General features: G+C 40.6%; 1 protein-coding gene across 3 annotated transcripts; it reads right to left on the bottom strand.

Moving 5' to 3' along the window:
* Nucleotides 1–331: 331 nt before the first annotated feature.
* shroom1 (shroom family member 1) lies at nucleotides 332–18,942 on the bottom strand. 3 transcript variants are annotated; one of them, XM_077591427.1, is made up of 10 exons: nucleotides 18,890–18,942; nucleotides 18,723–18,793; nucleotides 6,627–9,414; nucleotides 6,377–6,554; nucleotides 6,173–6,228; nucleotides 5,370–5,978; nucleotides 4,593–5,144; nucleotides 3,903–3,990; nucleotides 3,476–3,748; nucleotides 332–2,001 (listed from the first exon to the last, which is right to left on the bottom strand). In XM_077591427.1, exons 3-10 carry the CDS (start codon nucleotides 9,236–9,238, stop codon nucleotides 1,747–1,749), a joined length of 4,623 nt encoding a protein of 1,540 aa, XP_077447553.1. In that variant the 5' UTR covers nucleotides 9,239–9,414; nucleotides 18,723–18,793; nucleotides 18,890–18,942; the 3' UTR covers nucleotides 332–1,746. The 3 variants fall into 3 exon arrangements, with proteins under 3 accessions (XP_077447553.1, XP_077447552.1, XP_077447554.1); XM_077591426.1 differs by lacking the exon at nucleotides 18,890–18,942 and having other exon boundaries at nucleotides 18,723–18,871; XM_077591428.1 differs by lacking the exons at nucleotides 18,723–18,793; nucleotides 18,890–18,942 and adding an exon at nucleotides 10,790–10,946.
* Between the last annotated feature and the right edge of the window lie 274 nt (nucleotides 18,943–19,216).

Raw genomic sequence — 19,216 nt, 5'->3', positions numbered from 1 at the left:
CTGCCTGTTTGTTGTTTAACTTTTTGTTAGTTTGATGTTATAGCCAAATTAATGTGTACTTAGTGATCAAAAAGTCAATTGTTTCAGCTTCATGAGTTCTACCTTCATCATTAAGACAATTTTTTTACTATTTTTTTAGGTACACAGCTCTATTTCATCTGTTCTAATCATCTTAACGATATAATATATAGTTTTAATTGGTTAATGATAATTATAGTTTAGAATGATGCATACTCTGAGTGCATTTACTTTTGCCACTAGAGGGCACACAAACCCAGAATAGAGAAAAGCATCACTTTTGATCACAATGGCAGTAGTAATTGGTTCCATATAAAGGAGGATGTTCTTAATTTATTCACAATAAGACAAACATATTGAAATTCACAACTCCCAACAGGCATGTTTAACTCGGCAGGGTATGGGGCCATTTGTCGTGTCTTTAAAAAAAAAAAGTTTCACGACAGTTATTACGAATGAAAAGGAAGCGTGTTTGTGGGCCAATGTGGCAGTGGGATCTATTTGTGGCATTGACCAGAGCCTTGAATTAAAACATAAATATATGATACAAAAATAGTCAACAGCGGATGTGTGTTTTCTTTCCAGCTCATTTCCTGAGGGACGCGCAAAGTTCTCTGATCCATTCGTGACATGAACGGGAATCTTGTTGAAAAAAAACTACCACATCAAAAACTCACTATATTCACACAAACACACTACACAGGTTGACGATGTTGAACATCTTTTTCCGACATCCGTGGAATCCCAAGTTAAAACATTATTTTAAAAACAATGATGGAATTCTGTGAGTAACTAAAGGTTTAAGGTCTATTTCTTTAGTTCAAGTATTAAGTATCCAAGGGCAGAACCCCTGAAGTTGAACATTCATTAGAGTGGAGCCCCTGAAAAAGTTTAACATTCATTAATGCAACTAATGCAGTGCTTTTCAAGAATTGTCTACAACAGCCCCCACCAAAAAAAGAATACATTGCTTTGAAACTTCAATAACATGGATGTTAACTAACATCACACAAAGAATAATGTTTAACTTCAGGGGTTTCTTTTTTAACCATTTTTTATATAAAGACCAACTTGAAATCATCTCTTTTTTTGCTACAATTGCATTTGCACCATCCTTAACGTACCTTTAAAACTAAAACTGTTTTTACAGTAAATGCAAACAAAAATGATGAGAAACATGAATCTGGATGGAGTAAGGCTGTTTGATTTCCAAATGAAGAAATGTGCATTGATTTATTACAAAGTGCTTTTTTTTGTTACCATTCATCTTTTCTTTTGGTTTTTTTAGTGCCTCGAGCTACACCTGACTCACTCCTATGCTTCTTAAAGCTTAGAGAACAATGGTTTTGTTTTACACTACCTGCTAAAGCCGGGATTTGTCCAACTTTGTCTACAAAGGGTGAACGAAGGTGACGGGGCAACATTCTGGGAGGCCGAACGTAGGTGGGGAAGCGTGAGGACAATTTAAGATTATTTTTGTAGTTGACCCTAAACTTGATGGTAGTCAACTTGGATTTACTGATCTAGTATTTCTCATAACGTCCTCTTGATGTGCAGGACTACGAACTCGGACTCGTCGGGGGACATTAACTGAGCTCGAGTCAGTAAGAATGAAGGTCGAGTCAAGGCACATAGGTGTTGAAAAGTGTCATGAACCGGGGTCGATCAGGGAATGGTCCAAGTGAACTGGTATAGACCGGTGGTTCCTCATGAACAAAATGTCCGCGCTCATATGCGGAGGCTTTTGGTGAGGGCCTCCAGCTGCTCCTCGCAGAGCTTCGTCTTCTCCTCCAAGTCTTTGCGGCGGATGAGCAGCGAGGCCTTGGTCTGCACGAAGCGCCGATAGTCGCGCACTTGCTCGGTGCTCAGCTGGCGGGACAGGAAGGTGGACACCAGGCTCTCCCGGCGGTCCAGGTTGTCCTTAAGGTCTTTGGCGTCCTCCCGTTGCTTACACAGCAAACGGTGACGGTTGTCCAGAGATTGCTAGCATGCACACAAACACATAGGGGAAATATTAGCACGAGGTTCTACACGAAATATAGTCTCAGTTCTAAAATTGAGTAGTTAAACAAATAAATATTCTAAATAAAAAGTTTACAAATAAATAAAAAATATTAAAAATATAATAATAAAATGTAAATAAAATGTAAAAAAGACAATATCTTCTATATACTTATAAGAAATATGTATACAATTTGATTAATATAATTTCAAACACATTAACAGATTAAATACACAAAATCATTCTACAAATACAATAACTGGTTTCATTCATTGTGCATATGTTATGAAAATATTTATAAAGTTGAATTCTTAAACTATTGGAATTTGGAGGCATCTCTACTAAAACTATACTACTTACAAACTAACTAAACATACTTTACACTTTATATAAACTGGCTTTTGATGACGATGCATGATTCAGATTGTTTACTTCTACTGTAATCAAGACTGTTATGTAAGACAAATTAAAAAAATAATTATCACACAGTCATTTTTAATTGACTGTGCAGCCAGGGATTGGGTTTAAGCTTTGGATAGGGAGGTGAAGTGTTGCCTTGTGTCAACAGAGGGCAGGGTTGGTGCAGATGTCATCGAAACCATTGAGTTTCGGTGAGCGAGTGTAAACAGTTCTCTCCAGAGTGCTGATAACGGTGTGAAACGACAAGCTTGCCCTCCGGAGCTGGGTTAACACGTTCAGAACACTTTGTCTTTAATACTTCCACAAAACTTCTTTTGACAAAATAAGTATTAAACTAAATGGGCTAGGATGCTTTTAGCCTTTGAAGAAAATGAAGCCTGAAACAAAATAGGATGGACTCACATTACATTAGTGTCACCATTTTAACCAAAGGCCCATTCGAGAGTAATAATCTTGCTCCATGAAATATTAGGCTTAATTGCATTGGCTAAAACCAAGAACATCAACTAGTACATTTTCTATATTCCACATGGCGAGAAACAAAGTTATTCTTCACCTTGCAGCCATGTTTGCTGTTCCAAAGTCAACACGACAGACTAAAGGACAACGGTAGAAGGCATGGGAGCAGAGACGTAAACGTTCACTTATTTGCTGACTCTTCAATCAGCAGTACAGTTGAATTTAAATTTTGATCTTGTTGAAGAAAACACGTGGCTAATATTACAAACGGGACAAAGAACAAGTGGCTTCAGGTTTGTTGACAGTATCAACAAGCACAAGTCATGGGAGTTGTTAGCACACTAACAATGGGATCATAAAAAGACAGCTGCACTACTTTTATTCCAATATAATATGTACCGTTAAAGGTTAGAAATCAATAGACTATAATACACATTGCAGTGAATCAGACAAGATTGCAAGGTTTTTTTTTCATAGATCTGCTGGTATTGTAACATGGCCTTATTTACATATTTTGTGTCTTAGGGTGTACTGTGATCATCATATCCATACGATTCACAGTTGATAAACACTCACCTTCTCCTCAACATCCATTTCCTCATCCATAGTGCTTAGCGCATTTTGCACCCTGGCCAGCCGGGCGGAGAGGCACAAGAGCAGGTTGACCACCCTCTCCAGGTCCCCGATGAACAGGTTGTACCTCTCCAGCTCCAGGGGTGGACAACGCTCGCGGACCAGAGCCTCCAGAGCCGTGCCATGGGCTACATTGTCCTGTATCTCCGCTTGGAGGGCGTCCCGCGTCTCCTCCAGTGAGCCCAGATGCTCCTCGATGTAGCACACCAACATACTCTGTGAGTGGAAGTACGAAGGAATTGAAACAGCAAAAGATTACTGCTGGCCGTATCCATGCCAAAAAATATGGAACACAAAAGTGGCAAGTCAATAGTTTTATCTTCAGCTGTCCTGCTATTACAGTGCAAGTTTTGACTTCATAGTGGATTACCTTCTTGCTAGAGAGGTCATGTGTGTTGCAGACATCTCCGCTTGCAGTTTTAAAGCCATCGTGTGACGACGGTAGCTTGGTCTCGCAACTGTAAAAAAAATGAACAGGTCAGGCTGACTTCATCAGAACTGAACATGCAGACCTTTCTTTTGTCTATACAAGTTCAATTGTGCTTAGACCATCTCTCTCGCGCTCTTTGTTTACATTTGCAGAAACATGCGTGCAAGTATAGGAGTTAGCAGATATACAGGAGGACGTGATGTAACATGGCACCTTCTTTGGACAAAACCAATCACTATTGTGTTTCATACAGAAACACTATACAGTACTGAGTATTCTCATTAATTAGCCTTTAGAGGACAATTATCCTCTCCATTACCAGAGTTGTAGAGATTGTTTCACCAGACACATTAGATAGCTAGCCAGTGAATTGTCAGTCCAAGTTGTTAGTGTCAGGATGGTAGACTCAAACAAGAACCCTGTGTTCTTGTTACCGATTTGCTGTTAGATGTTTTAAGTGGTCAAAAATCCAATTGCATGCTATTGAGTACTGTGGCACCTTTAATTAGAATTTGTGAAGAACAACAAACATCAAAGATTGTGTGTGACAAAAAGAATGATTAAGCGGGTACAGTGCAGTTCTTAGGGGGCATGTACTATTTCCTTTTTTTAATATTGCATGTTACTGACCTTTTTGCAGCTTCCTTTTGCTCCTGTTTCTTCTTGTAGTGCTCCTCCATCAGCAGTGTGTCCTCAGACAGCAGTTGCTCCATCAGCATCAGCGCCGTCTTACGATTGGTTAGCGGATAGAGTGCGGGGGCAAGTGACCGGTCTTCCTTGACCACGGCCTCGACCAGCTCCTCCCATGATGGTTTCTTGCCAGATTTCTCTGAACTTGCTGTTTCTTCCTCTGTTTGACAACTTTCCTCAAACTCTTGATTATCTCTGGAATCACTGTCCAACCTTTTGGGGTTTTTCTCCTCTCCGATCTGCTCATCAGAAACCAAAGTGCAGGTAGACACTGAGGCTTTGCTCATCTGACAGGCAGGGATTGAGATGGAAGCCTCGTGAAAATCTGTGTTTCCCTTCTTTACGTCCTCTTTGGTCTGATCCTCCTCTGACGGAATAATCCACGAGGACGGATCTGTGGTTACGCCACAGCTCAGGGACACTTCATGGGCAGGAGATTGGACGCCTTTGCTGGGTTCGACCACTGAATAGTCGTGAGAACAGCCGGAACCACTGGAAGGAAGAGGTGTGATGAAAAGAATGCAAAAGATCAAACATTTAGTACAATTACTCTTAAATAGCAGCAAATATACTGAGTTAAAAGCTAAAGTTTTAAGAATGCGTGCAAAATCAATTTAATTACAGAAGGAAAAATGTGTTATTGTGCTTAATAATACACAAGCAGTTTTGATCATTTGGAACAACAACATCAAAAAAAGGCATAAATGGATGAGTCACCTGGAGTTGGCTTGGTTTTCACAAGGTTGGTGTATCTGTGTAGTGGCAGACATGGTGGACCTAACCTCCCTTTCAATGCTCTCTTGGCCTCCGATGGCCTGCCAATGAAGGTAAGAGGGCGCCTCGAAGGGAGGTTTGCTAGACAGGAATTCATCTGTGGGAGGACTGCGAGATCCAGAAGATTTCCTTTTGCCCGGGGAGTGGGATCCACTCAAGTTTCTTTTTCCTATTGCCGGTTTAAGGTCAACATCTTCCCCATCTACCGGCACTGGATCGGAGGTTTGATTCAGAATGGACTTTTTCTCTGTATGGAATTGTGTCAGTCCCTTCAGGTCAGAAATGTCTGTTTCATTCTTCACTTGATTTACTGCGTGCTTCTTCCACTCTCTTTCCATCCCCTGAGCTTCTTTGACCTCAGCTAAGAGTGAACTATTTCCCACATCTCGGCATGCCTGATCCAGCTGCTCAGAACTTTTACTAAGAGCACACAGCCTTGTTAACTTGGATGCCCCGAGTTCTTCCATCGATCTTCCTCTTTGTGCTACCACACGGATTTGAGGATGGGCATTAGGTGTAGAACTCACCGCAGCCCTCATGCTTTTCTGGAGTCTATAAATGACATGCAGTAATAAGCCATGTGACTGTGCAAATCATTTAGACAATAGAAATAAGTGTAGTTAGAGAGTGGTTTTGACCAAGAAAATTCATTTGAAAGGAATGTTAATTTGCCAGTCTACACATAATACAACCGTGCCCTAAAAACAATAGAAATGTTGCAATATTACAGTGGCACTGGTACATACCTGCAGGTTTCGGTGGAATTATCTTCTTCCTGATCATTTCCATTGACCCCAAGTACCTGAGGAGCATAGAGGACAAACAACAAAACAAAATATTGAGTCTGTTCCTTTCATTAGGTACGATAAGTTGAGTGCATTTCAAAAAGTCACACCACTTATTTTTGGAATGCACAAGTTTAAAAAAAAATCTGGATTTTTTTTAACTACCTCGAATGGATGTGGTGTGGATGTGGATCTGTTCCTGAAAATTGTAGGTTCATGTTGCTCCACGAGATTCTCCGCAGAGGAATACATGCCATGCGTTAGATATGATCTTTCCTTCCATCCGTTTGATTTCCCTTCAGTTCGACCTGGAGAAGGTTGTGCTGAGAAGAACTGGGCGTACCTATTTTTGTAAAACATTCAATTAAAATGACAAATAGAAACAAAAATGTTTTCAATCTGTTGCAAATCCTACCTGACAGAGCTGGTGGAGGCATCAAGGATGCGTCCTGCAGACTGGGGTCTATTTAGTTTCTTTTTTATCTGATTGCCTTCAGTACTTGCAGATAAAGGCCTGGGAATCCAGTCAAATGGTCTTTCTCCCAAAGAGTGCCTCTGCCTGGGAGGTATTGGTAGCTGAGGACTTGGTTGTTGGGGTTCCGCAACTCTCTGGCCCGTTTTGCGTTCCATATATTCCACCAGTGCCTTGTGTTGCAGATGCTTTAAGTTTGTTCTTGAAGCACTGGGGGCTGACAGGGCACGACCCCGAGTTTCAAACAACTTTCTACGCGCTGCTACGAGTCCCTGCTCTCTGGTTTGCACATGATCCTGCCAGTCACTGTCCATTCCATACAGGCTATCGCTATCGTTGCCAAAGGAGCGGCAAGCCGAGTGGCTGGGGCCGCCACCAAGATGGTTGAGCTTCTCGGGTTCAGAGTAGCACATCTTTTTTTGCTCTGCAGTCAATCGCTTTCGGCCCCCGATTCGTGACGGCACCTGAGGTTGGGCCACATTTAGAGATCCCCTATTTTCTCTTTCCGTCATTACGTTCATCTGCTTAGGACTCTGGCTCACCTCTTCCACTGTGCTCCCCTTGTCCATCTCCTCAGAGGCAACAGACGGGGTAAGGGTATCTGTGGAAGTTTCAGAATCTTGTGACAGGGAATACGAGTGACTCACGGGTGATATTATTTCAAGTTTTGAGCTGGGGCGATGAGCTGAAGCCAGTTGCAGATCCCTTCTTTTAAATGAGGTCTCCTTCAAGACTTTTGATTGGGCGTCCTTTAGCTTCTCTTTGTAGTACTTTTTATAGGAGTCATCCAGGGTGTTACAGGAAATAGAATCAACTCCCCTCGCATCGTTTTTGGGCGCATCACTTTGCTGAGGTCTTCCGTTCTTTAAACACACATCAGGGACACACGCTACATTTCGTGCTGCTTCTTTATCTGTCACACCAAATTCGACATCCTTTTTTGACATAAATGTTCTATTAGCCTCTGTGAGATGGTACAGAAGTGGGGTGGTTTCTTTGTTTATCCTATCACTGACTACATCTGTCAGTGGCTGTCTTTTCCCCTTATTTATCTGCTCTTCTCCCTTCGGCTGTTTAGATGGTTCACTGCAGTTCAGTGAGCTGATTTCCTTTGTTTGCAAAGTTGAATGTGGGTTTATTTTCTCAGGCCCGCAGTAAAATATAGGATTGGTAGTAGTATGGCGCCCAATCTCTCCACTCTCTGTGTCAATTTGTTCAAAGGATTCAAAATTTTGAGAGGACCGTGCTGAAAATGAGACGGGTTTGTGATTTTCTTGATCAAAACTTCTTGGTGTAATGTCCTTGCTCTGGATGCTTCTTTCGTCCTCGATATGTTTTATGGGTATAAATAAATTTTCCATTGTGCTGTGACATCTCTCTCTTTCCTTTGGTCGAGGTCTCTCCAGCAAAGTAGAGCATTCACTTGCAGCTTCAGTCCCAATGACAGATGCAGAATGTTTTCTCATTCTGGCTTCAGACTGCTTGCACATTCCTGTGACAAAGTAGTACTGACCTTTATGTGTGATGCTGCTGTTGATAAAGCCCGTCTGTTCGGCAATCCAATCACTAGAACCACGGACCCGCTCTGAACCCCTACATTTCAAAGCCGAATGCTGCCTTTTGTCAAACTCACTACCGAAAGACTGATCAGTCCGACCATGATCCACTCCATTAAAACCACCTCCAATTGATAACTGCTGAGCCTTCCGATGTTCAGACTGGCTTGTAACTTTAGGAAGTGAATATCTCTGGAAGTTTGTCGACGTCTGCTGCTTAGAGGGAGCTTTGTTGTCTGGGATGAAGAGATTGACGTGGTTCATGGAGGCCGGGTTTTCTTCATAAGAGGGAGACTGAGAGTGGTTGCTTGGCAGTTGCTGAATCTCCACTGGTAGCCCGTCTCGCTGAGCGGAGTATACTTTGGGACTGACGGAGTTGATTGGCTCTGTTTGGGACACATTCCTTATGTGGAGATGTGGATGGTGATTAGTTTGGGATCTGAGCTGTTGTGTGTCAGAACTAAGTTGACCCTTGCTGTTATCTACATTTTTAGGGGCTATAAATTTAGTTGGCCGAGGTGGGATTTGGTAAGGACCAATGGGAATGTTATCTCCTTGAGATGGAACCCTATGTGACACCTTTGACATTACTTTGTCATTGGTATAGAAACTACCATTTCCACTCTGCTTATGAGTACTATTGCGATAGTTCTGCGAGATCACTTCCATCGAACGATATAACTGGTCCATGGTCTTTGTGTTTGCCTGCAAACCCTGGTTGGGATGATACATTGACTTTATATACTTAAGGTCAGCATAGGGGCTGAAAGAACTAGACTGCAGGTCTTCTGGGAAATGAAGTGATGGTGGATAGTCTGGAGCAGTGGACCCCCCAGAGAAGGAGCTGTAGGCCGAGTCTCCTTTGCCGTGCTGGTGGTGGGCAAATTGTTCGACAATGCTGCTATTGGACCTGGCTGGGGATAGCCGACTGACGGGCAGGCTCGCAGGATGCAAATCCACGTTGCTCATTCTTTCAAATTGGAAGCTGTAAGAATCCATGGAATATTGGGAGAGGTGTCAAGAAGGAGCAAGGGGAGCATTTATCTGCCTTTCAACTAGGGGAAGTCCCACCAACACATTTGCACCAGGTTGTGCAGAGTGGAGGTCGCTTATTAAGTCATGTTTGCACCTCCTTATGGCTTATTCAAATCTTCAGGGAATGTTGGAAGAAGTCCCTAGAATGAAAAAAGCAAAAACACAAACTCTCTGTTAGCCTGCAATGTATTTGGCGCATACCTGTATACCACAAATAAGCAAAATGTGTTTTTTGTATGGAGCCGATGATTCATCACCATGTTTTATGCAGTTCTTTTAAGGTCAGAAAAGTTCATCACACATTTTAGGGTCCCTCTCTCGCAACCTCGGATTAACCAGGTCTCTAATTAGAACCTGAGGTCATTTGAGCATTTTGCGGCAAACACGTGAAAGTATTTTAGGAATTCAGTAAAATTACAGCGCACATGAAGAAACTTCATGTGACACCTAATACCTCATTATAAGGCACGCTTACTCTGTAATGCTTGTGCCTGTATTTTTCTTTTTCTTTGAACGGAGTATGAACAAGCCTATACCATCATGTAGGTCAGGTATAATTGTATTTTACTGTGATAAAACCCCCGTGGCCGAGGAAAATACCACTGCAAATTAATGACCAGGTTCATGCCAAAGTCTTGACAACTGTTGTGTCTGATTGTCTTTCATGACCCATGTGTGTGTTATTAAGCTTTTATCTTCCTCAGAAGCCAATTCTGCTAGTAGAACCATGACGAGTCAACATCATCATCTTGAACATCACTTTATAAGTACAGCTGCAGCAATTATGTCAACAGAAACTAAAAAAAAGCTTTTATGCGAATTTTTTTGTCTGATATTCTAAGCCCCAAAAGATAAAAATAACAGGCAAACAGCATTTTTGTAGTATTTGAAAGAATCTATTGCAATGGAAATGACAAAAACGTGCCAATTGATGTGGAAAAAAAGGTTATGCTACACAAAAGTGCTCCTTTTATCATTTGATGTGACAAAAAGTAACCATATAAAAATACACTATCATCTTAATACACACACACCCTTTAAAAGTTTGCAAAATCCAGCATGTTCTTAAAATTCTGATGAAAAACCAAAGGCCAAGCAAAGACAAAAAAAACAACTAAAGTTAATCCTTTGTTAAATCGCAAAATAAACACTAAAATAATGTATTAATAATAATAGTGTATTGTGTTCATTAAGGGTTTACTGATCTTCAAATCCACACAAACACACTCACCCACACACATGCAAGGAGAGAGAGGCTCCCCAAGAGGGGAGCGTTCAAGTGGAAGTGATGGAGGGGACAGGCAGTGACACAATGTACAGAGAAGGAGAGTGAAGTGGGGGTGAGGTAGAAACAGGGTGACTCGCCCAGACAAATACCCTCACAAGCATACAAAGTACAACATAAAGGAGCACTATGGAGCCATTATTGCAACAAGGAGCAGCACATTAATAGTTGCAACGTGAAAGGGTCCACTTGAAAAGATCACGACTGGCGTAAAAATATACAAAACTTACCCAAACTTTGTTCCGTACCCTTTCTCAAGCCCAGAAATGCCATGTGGCCTTCGAAAGAGAAATCCCTGAAATATCGAATCTGTTTTCACGACATGTTTCTTCCAGGAGGCACCAGCGCCAAGCAACCAGACGAGCACAATATTAAAACGGAAGACTTGTAGAGTGCCTTCTCTCTAAGAGCCCCCACCATTCGCCCCCTCTTTCTCTCTGCGACCTGTGGCTGCTTAGTGGGAACCAGCGATTGGCCGCCTGATGACGTCCGGCTCTGCGATGCACAATGAGAGCAGCAGAGGGAATATTTCACGTTAGTGCCGAACAACACAGAGCGAGAGAAGAGGAAAAAAAAAAGAGGCCTCGCATTCCTGGCTGGCTTCAAAGACGGAGCACGGCCCGGGCGCCATTCATTCCCAAGGTCCTGAGCCCGGCATATGGAGACTTGCCAAAGCAAGAGGGAGGGAGTGAAGAGGAGAGTGAAGGAAGCAAGGCTGGGTGGGGGGAATGAGTGGACGTGTGACCTCTGGAGGCCTGCACCCCCAACAAAATCTCAAAAGAAAAACTACTTTTTTATCAGTTTTTTTACATCACCTGTTATTAAGAGAGTCATGACATAGTCCGCACAACATTCAACTACTATGTTATTATCATCAATTTTTTAAATGCTACTTTTACAATGTCATTTTAAAACCCGGAATGTGGATATACAACATACAGGAAAAAGATCTACATTAGAAACCAACAAATGCGCCTGTCTAACAGCTGTGAAATGAATACAATTCTTAGCTTCCAACCTCAAACTCTCAAAACCATTTGAAATAAACTAAATCAGACATTGATGACAAGACATTCTCTTATTTTATGTACTGTAAAACAATGCCCAATGTTTACACCTCCCCCGCACGTGATCAATTGGGGATCAACACTGAACATTGAACATTCTCATGACCGCATTCAGCCTAGCAAAAGAGGGAGGTGAATTAGTCTTAAGCGGCACAGGAATGCATTGACAGAAAATTGCCACGTAGACATAGAACACGTCACAGAAGGACACCATAATGTCGAAAGAGAAAATAAGAGGTGCTTCTTTTGAAAAGTTGGCAGATAAATTGTTTCAAGGCAAGAAAAAAGTATTTGCTGTGTGCTGGTGTGGACCCCATGGTGGGGAAGCACTTCAAATCTTCTGTCCTTATTATAAGCCCTACATTCCTCCCACATCCAGATCAAACACCTGACTATATATAAATGAATTGTATCAAAAGTATTCAAAATAAAGTATTTTTAAGCCTTGCCATGAGTTGAAGTAGCCAGTAAGCTGATACTTGCGACCGATAAACTTTAAATGGCCTTTGAGAAGACAATTACTTTAGCATTATGGACCCCACAGGACTTTGGTATCAATATAATCATGTCACGCTCACTCTAACTGAAGTGAGCATTCCTCCAAACTAGGAAGTTAAAGAGTGAAGTTTCATTTAATTGAAAGACCACATTTAGACAAAATCCACGTGTCTGTTTCCTTTGAAAAATACTGCAAGAACACGCACTATATGCCTATTGACACTTGTACCAACGCCATCAGACTATGTAAACACTATGCCATTAACTATTCATTTGGAAAATTGGTGAGAAAATCTGTACATTTATGCATCCAGATGTGCACCAAACTTAAATGATTTGTTCCTTTCCCCAATTGATCCATCCCTTTTTATTTCCTTATCTGAAATAGTTACACAACAATGGCGTATAGGTTGGTAAACCCACACTGGACAAAACTTGATGGAGAAAAACACTGTCCACCAGCAAAGGCGACAAACACCCATCCAAGTTCCACACACCATTCATCCAGTTGAACTTCATCCAGTTGAACTAAAGCCATTTCTTGTGATGAAACATGAAGACACACCCGACGTCAAGACTTACCTGTTTGACATGGTTAATGGACCTTTGTACGGGAAATTGTTTGGAACAACACATATGTAGAAAACAATTAATCAAGGATTGCTGGAAGAAAAAAACAGGGGAGATGATGAACGTGTGAAAGCAAAAATGTACCAAGAGGTTAAAAAAACAAAAGAAAAAAGAAGACGAGGTGACCCGGCAGGAAGCCAAGGACAAACACTGCAGGACAAAAAAAAACAACAGCGAGTGACCCACTTAGTGCTCAAAGGTCGGACAAGTTTCCATTATTACAGAAATATGTAATTGTGAAAGGAAGATTATTGTTCTTGAGTGCCCCCCTTTTGTGGATTTCAATGAATAAAGTAATAAAGTATCTAAAAAGTGTAAACCCTATTGTAAAGTTATTACAGCTCTAGCAATACGCCAGCATGTAACAGACTCGAACTAGGCTGCACAAACCTTCCTTGTCCTGTTATATTGAACTATGTCGCAAGCAGCTGACAGCAGACAATGTCGTGTGGTAGATAGCCCACCGCATGTCACTGGTATAATAGTAGTCATAGTCAATGACTTCACCATAAAGACATGGCTCACTGTATACAGTTTGTTCCAATAGTCGCCTGTACAACATCTGGGTGACACCAGGAAGGACAACAGTGCTCCAGCTAATTGAAATAATATCGAGGCTGCGTGACGCTTTTCGATCGACACGTGTTCAGGAGCATTCGCTTACATAAGTCGGTAATTGTACAGAGTACAGGTGCATCATTATGACTAGACACTAAAACTTAGTCAATAAAAGGAAAGACAAAGAATCAATTTCCCTGGGCAAAAAGCAGGTCGGTGCAGCTGAGACATTTTGTGTTATAGCACAAGGATGTAAAGGCGTATTTGGCGGTTAATAATCTTACTCTTGATTGACCTGAACAGCAAATAAAGATGTCACATTTGTGGCAGTTTTCATAAAATCAACAAATATGGTTAGCTTCCTCGCTTATTACATTACATAATTACTGTAGGGTTGATAATTCTGTGTTCCGGGACAAGATAATCAGTTGTCAGCTGTGTTTTTATGATGCCACTACCTTATCAGCAGAAGTTATGTGTGAACTTTTCAGCAATTAGCAAATTGGCATTTTAAATTGTTCGTTTATGCAATTTTGGCAAGCTGTGGACAAGGTTAGTCTTCTACACCATTAAGATGTGCTCCCGAATAAACAAAATGGATCACCATGTGGTGCTTTTAAAAGGAACCAGTGAAGCAACTTGCATGCTTCTACAAAATGTCAAATTGGCATAAATGCAAAAATGACGCAGATTAAACTTTAGCAGGGAAGCTGCATGACGCAATATGGACCTTGGCACTGGTAACACTGTCGAAAATCTGCAGAGTGAAGACAACCTGACATTTGCTTCATAATTCGCCAGTCCGTCACATACACAATGGGATTGTACACTAGTGTGACATTTACCAGGCCATTTTATTAGTCATATTATCTAACTGGACGCATCCATCACGCGCACGGACAGCTTTTCATCAGCTCCATGCAACCTGAGAGGCTGTTCAGGCACAAACGCCGCAAGCACTACCACAAAATTGCCTTTTCTCTCATCATCTGCCTCACTAGCACACAAAACATGGAGGAGGTACTGTGTCCTTTGATCATAACTGAAATGGCAACATTAAAAGACCCCGTAACATCAATCACTGAACTGGATTCTGGATCTTTAGGGTGACTTTTTTTTAATCCATCAATGCTACTGAAATGTGATCATTCCCTGTCATCCTTCCCAGCTCAGATGAATTGATGAAAGCAGTCAATGACTTACTTAAAAACGTGAAAAGTGGAGTTAAATAAAGATTCTGGGATTTGGGTAGGTAAAGTGTGGAAGTGCTAAATTCAATGTAATATTATTTCCTATAGGAACATGTGAACACATTAACCAAATCAAGGAATGGAAAAATGTTAAGGTTAAAACACACACACACACACACACACTTGTCGCCTGACATTTGACACCGACGTATCGCAATGACTCCTAAAGCACGGAACAAAAGTGTAGGTGTGGCGTTGTCAGACAGCCAGAATAGGATGATAGACACACAAAGTGAGTATTAGGGGTTTGGAAAAAGGGAATCGTCCTATGGCTCTCATTTGTCTCATACACGATTATCTCCTGAGCTAAGATGCAAAGGAAGAGCAATATTGTGGCATATTATTGTGCCCATAAGTAAAAGGTGGACAGGAGCAGTAGGCCAATGACACCAATGTAGGCCGGATGGGAATTTTGGTCTGATTTGTATTTTATTTTATTCATTTATTTATTTTAAGACATGTTTTAGAGAAGGCTATTATTCTAGGCACGGGTGTTGAATTCTTGTATGATCAACGTCTGATTAAAAATGGGAACAAAATAGAAAGTATTGCAGTTTTATAATTATGAAGTTAAACTAAACGGAGAATAAAAATGATTATTTGTTATTTTTCATTGTGTCATACTTAAAAGAGGCCGGAATCTAGAATTTCCGACTGGTTTTGTTTGTATAGTGTGAGTTGGGAATAATTAAAATAGAAGACTTATGCCCTTCCCTAACATGAAAACCATTCTTACACAGCACTTTAGAGCTCATTAGACATAATCACTGAGCCTTTTCTCATGAGAAGTAATAAGAATTTAAACACACAGCCAATCACTGAAAAACAGGAATTATGAGAATATACAGACAGTATATGCTTGGACCAAAGTGAAATGCTAGAGAAAAAAAAGTTGTTTGAGCATAGCTTCCATCAAGGTCATGACAACACAGTGAATCATTTTTTAGCATTTGCCTATCATTTATTAATCCCTGACGAAAAATGTTTACCCACTTGACGGCATTTGAACTGACTCACACTTCCTTTTAGTCTATCAGCCTTACACACCTTTCATCTGATGGGAAACAATCAAAAATGATGTCATACACAAAAGGAACGCACCAGGACAAGTTTACAGGCTTTTCCAAAGGTGTGATGACAACATGACATTTGAGAGTCAAATTGTTGGACCTTCTGTGTGTAATGCTTTTTTTTTAATCGTGGTTGTTTTGAAACTGTTTTGGAGCTATATTCTTTAAATGGGATTCATTGACCTTATCTTATTCAAGATAGGGCTCTTTCACCATCCCGACTTCTTTCCAACAAAATGAAGCTATATAAAACTTTGATTTCATCAGAAATGACGTCTTGTTAAGTCCGATAAGAAAACGATACAGACTGCAAATATTGCTTCGCATTTTACAAGCATTATGGTGAATATTAACAGGCCAATCAATCATCTACTCGCCCAGTTAGTTCTTTGGAGAGAAAAAAAGTATTTATTTGCTAGAATGAGAGACTTTACTTTAACACAGAAGTGAAGTTGAATAAGAGAAACCTACAAAATGTTTGATACCAGCTTTTGTCTCCAAATTGCACCTGCACTTGACTTAAGTGACACAATGTTCTCTGATACTTGGTTTAATTGTGCCATCAAGCAAAAATTATTTAATTTGTCATTGGGCTTTGTCTAGGATTGAAAAAAAATCATTATTACTGCAGAGTTTTAAACCAGAAAAGCAACCCTTGGAGCCCAAACCAGTTAGTTCCACCTCACGTCTGGAAGCTGCATGTTAAAAGGTCGGAAGAAGAATGTAAACATCAAGAGTCAAAACAAGCACATTAGCAGTCTCAAAGGGTGCTTAAACTGAATTGACACACATCAGTGTTTTTGCACAATGTAATGCTTACCTTGGCAACCAACGTACGTTGCAAAGTTAATGATTCATTTGTAAAGATTAGGAAAAAAAATTATAAAAGGGCTACGAAGCCATTATTTCCTCAGCAATCAATGTCATGTGGCAATCAGCAGTTTCCATCGGTCTATTTATTCGGAAAAATCTAGGTCAAAGTAAAAAAAAATTGTATTGGGATATTTTTATCTTCATTCATAGGTATAATATGGTATAAGTCACATTGGCAAAATTCACTATTGTAGGTAAATTCTTGGAATATGTATTTTTTTATTCTAACTTTTGAAAAGGTATGCATGTTGCAATTACATTTTTTGGACACATCCTCAATAACAGCATGCATTCATTTTTTGTGTCTGAAAATGAGAAAACGTGAGCTGCAACCTGAGTGTGAACGCCCAAGGCAAATTTAGTGTGTGATGGATGGCTTTTGTGTTCTATAGTGCCTACCCTTCTACCTGAGTCGCCATAGTTTTGTTCCCAGCTTCCTTTCTTCGACAATCTTTCACTACACACATACACACCAATACCCAGAGTTTAGCATGAGGGGGGTGTAGGTATTATTTTACTTCCACTCACGTTCTACACTGCAGTATCAGTGACTACGAGTGTGAACTGCTAGTGCATAAATGTATTTCTTTGGCGTTTTCTTTGTCACTCTGTTCAATAAAGCTACTGAAAATGTACCACCGATGCATCTATCCTTGACCACTTGAGGGCATCACAATGAGTTGGTCACTTGCAGTGGCAGACTATAATGAGTAAACCTTTTGTTGGTCATAACCATGGTGTTGTAAGAGTTAGGTAACTCTGTCACACTGCAATGCTTTTTTAAAAGTATACAAGAAAATAGCTTGTCATCGCGGGAGTAAACAAAAATGCAGTAGACATGGGTCACAATTCACTAAGCTGCCACGAATGAACAGCGTGACTTCAACCTTGCATGCATTGGTTTGACATTTTGCTAAATTGATACCAAAGTTGTGGACTTAGCAGCTCTATACATTTTCTCTGAGTAGAATAATACGGAGCCCAGGTCAGACCAGGTCAATGGTGAGGACTCTTCAGCGAGGGCCAAATAGTGAGGCTCAGTGTGCTTGCCTATGCACTGCATGAGTGCTTACGTTTCAGGCCCGGGACAAAACACTAGTGTCCGCTTTCCCGAGGCATTCACGGCCCGTCGTGCCTTTTGTACCGGCTTTTAATAAAACATAGACACCCGTTATTATGTTGAAAGGCCTCCCCAGTGCATAATTCAGGCCCACGGACCATTTGAAACAAGAAGATGAGGTTAAGAGACTATGACACAATGCTGGCAAAAAACAAGAGGTATTGTGTATTGTTTTAAATTAGGGTGCAATTATATGCCTATAGAAAAATATAACACCTATGTAACCCAAAGGATTCACAGAGAAGGGAAACCTTTTACGATCGAGGACAGTTTTACTTCATCTAAACCAGGAATGTCATTGTAATTTAAAGGTTAAAGATTGGAACACACAATTTAGTGTCCAATCAGCCTACCATGCATGTTTTTGGAATGTGGGAGGAAACCGGAGTACCCAGAGAAAACTCACGCAGGCCCAGGGAGAACATACAAATTCCATACAGGTAGACCGACCTGGATTTGAACCCAGGTCTCCCACTGTGAGGCCAATGCACTAACCACAAAGCCACCCTAATGTCTTTTCTGAGGTTAAATTGAATTATAATTGCAAAAAAAAACGTATTTTCATCTAATTGCCATTTAGTCAATCATCAGCAACAAGAGGACCACTTAAAGTCACTGTACGTGTACAGCATCACTGTTATAATTATCGCTATTGGCAATCAATGGGATCAAATTACGTTCATAACAACACATCTATTGAAAAGATATTGACAAAAATAAGTCATTATTCGTTCAAGTACGAATTTATCAAATATAGGATATTATTTTAATAGCTCTTTGGAGTAATAATATTATTTATCTTAATCGTAAATACAGAAATACATTACAAAATAAGTCAAAAGTCCAAATATGAGTGGGGAGTCTGTACAAGTGTTGCATTCAGACAACAGTGTCGTAATACAACACTGTCTTAGTCGAAAACAACGTTGAACGATCTCAAGAAACTAACTTGTGAACGCATACATAGCTTGAAATGCAATTCTCAAGGGATATATTTTCTTGATAGGAGTCATATTTTCCACGATAAAAGCAAGATGTTGACAGCTTGACAACCGAAACTGACAACCGCAAGCGCACCTGCGGCCCCTTTCGCGTACCTGCTATGCAGCTGACTTCGTCCTTTTTCGCTTCGTACTCCTTCGTCCTCGGTCCACGTCGTTTCTTTAAGCTATAAATTGAAAGCAATAACGTTTTTAAGTAGATCGTGTGCCTCGCCAACAAATGGTAATGAATAATAAGCTTTTCCCTTTCTCCCAGGAGTTACCTTTAGTTTCATGGAGGAGGAGGACAAGCGGATGAAGAATAATCGCATGTGGCGTTGGCCAATAAGAGGGAGAAGAAGGCGGGCTTCGTATGGAGAAGCGTCTTTCTATTGGTCAAAAGTGACAATGCCAGTAAAACGATCACTTTCTCCTCTGCTGGCGAGTTTGGGAACATAAATTAATGACATTAAAAAAGAGAAAAAAAACATTCCAACTCAACACGGATTGATAGCATGGAATTTTAAATAAATCATAACAGAAGTGGGTAGTGTAGCCCAGAAAAAAAATCTCCAATACGTTTTCATCAACTGCACAAATCTGATAAAGAG

This window comes from Stigmatopora argus, chromosome 22 (genome assembly GCF_051989625.1).
Source record: "Stigmatopora argus isolate UIUO_Sarg chromosome 22, RoL_Sarg_1.0, whole genome shotgun sequence".
NCBI classification, from domain to species: domain Eukaryota; kingdom Metazoa; phylum Chordata; class Actinopteri; order Syngnathiformes; family Syngnathidae; genus Stigmatopora; species Stigmatopora argus.
This window is presented reverse-complemented; position numbering and strand designations above follow the sequence as displayed.

Coding starts and splice junctions, on each gene's coding strand:
- shroom1 (XM_077591427.1), bottom strand. CDS start 9,238: ATGGATTCTTACAGCTTCCAATTTGAAAGAATGAGCAACGTGGATTTG. Junction 5,979..6,172: donor AATTCCACCGAAACCTGCAG/GTATGTACCAGT, acceptor TGTCATTTATAG/ACTCCAGAAAAGCATGAGGG. Junction 3,991..4,592: donor CAAAAGGAAGCTGCAAAAAG/GTCAGTAACATG, acceptor TTTTTTTTACAG/TTGCGAGACCAAGCTACCGT.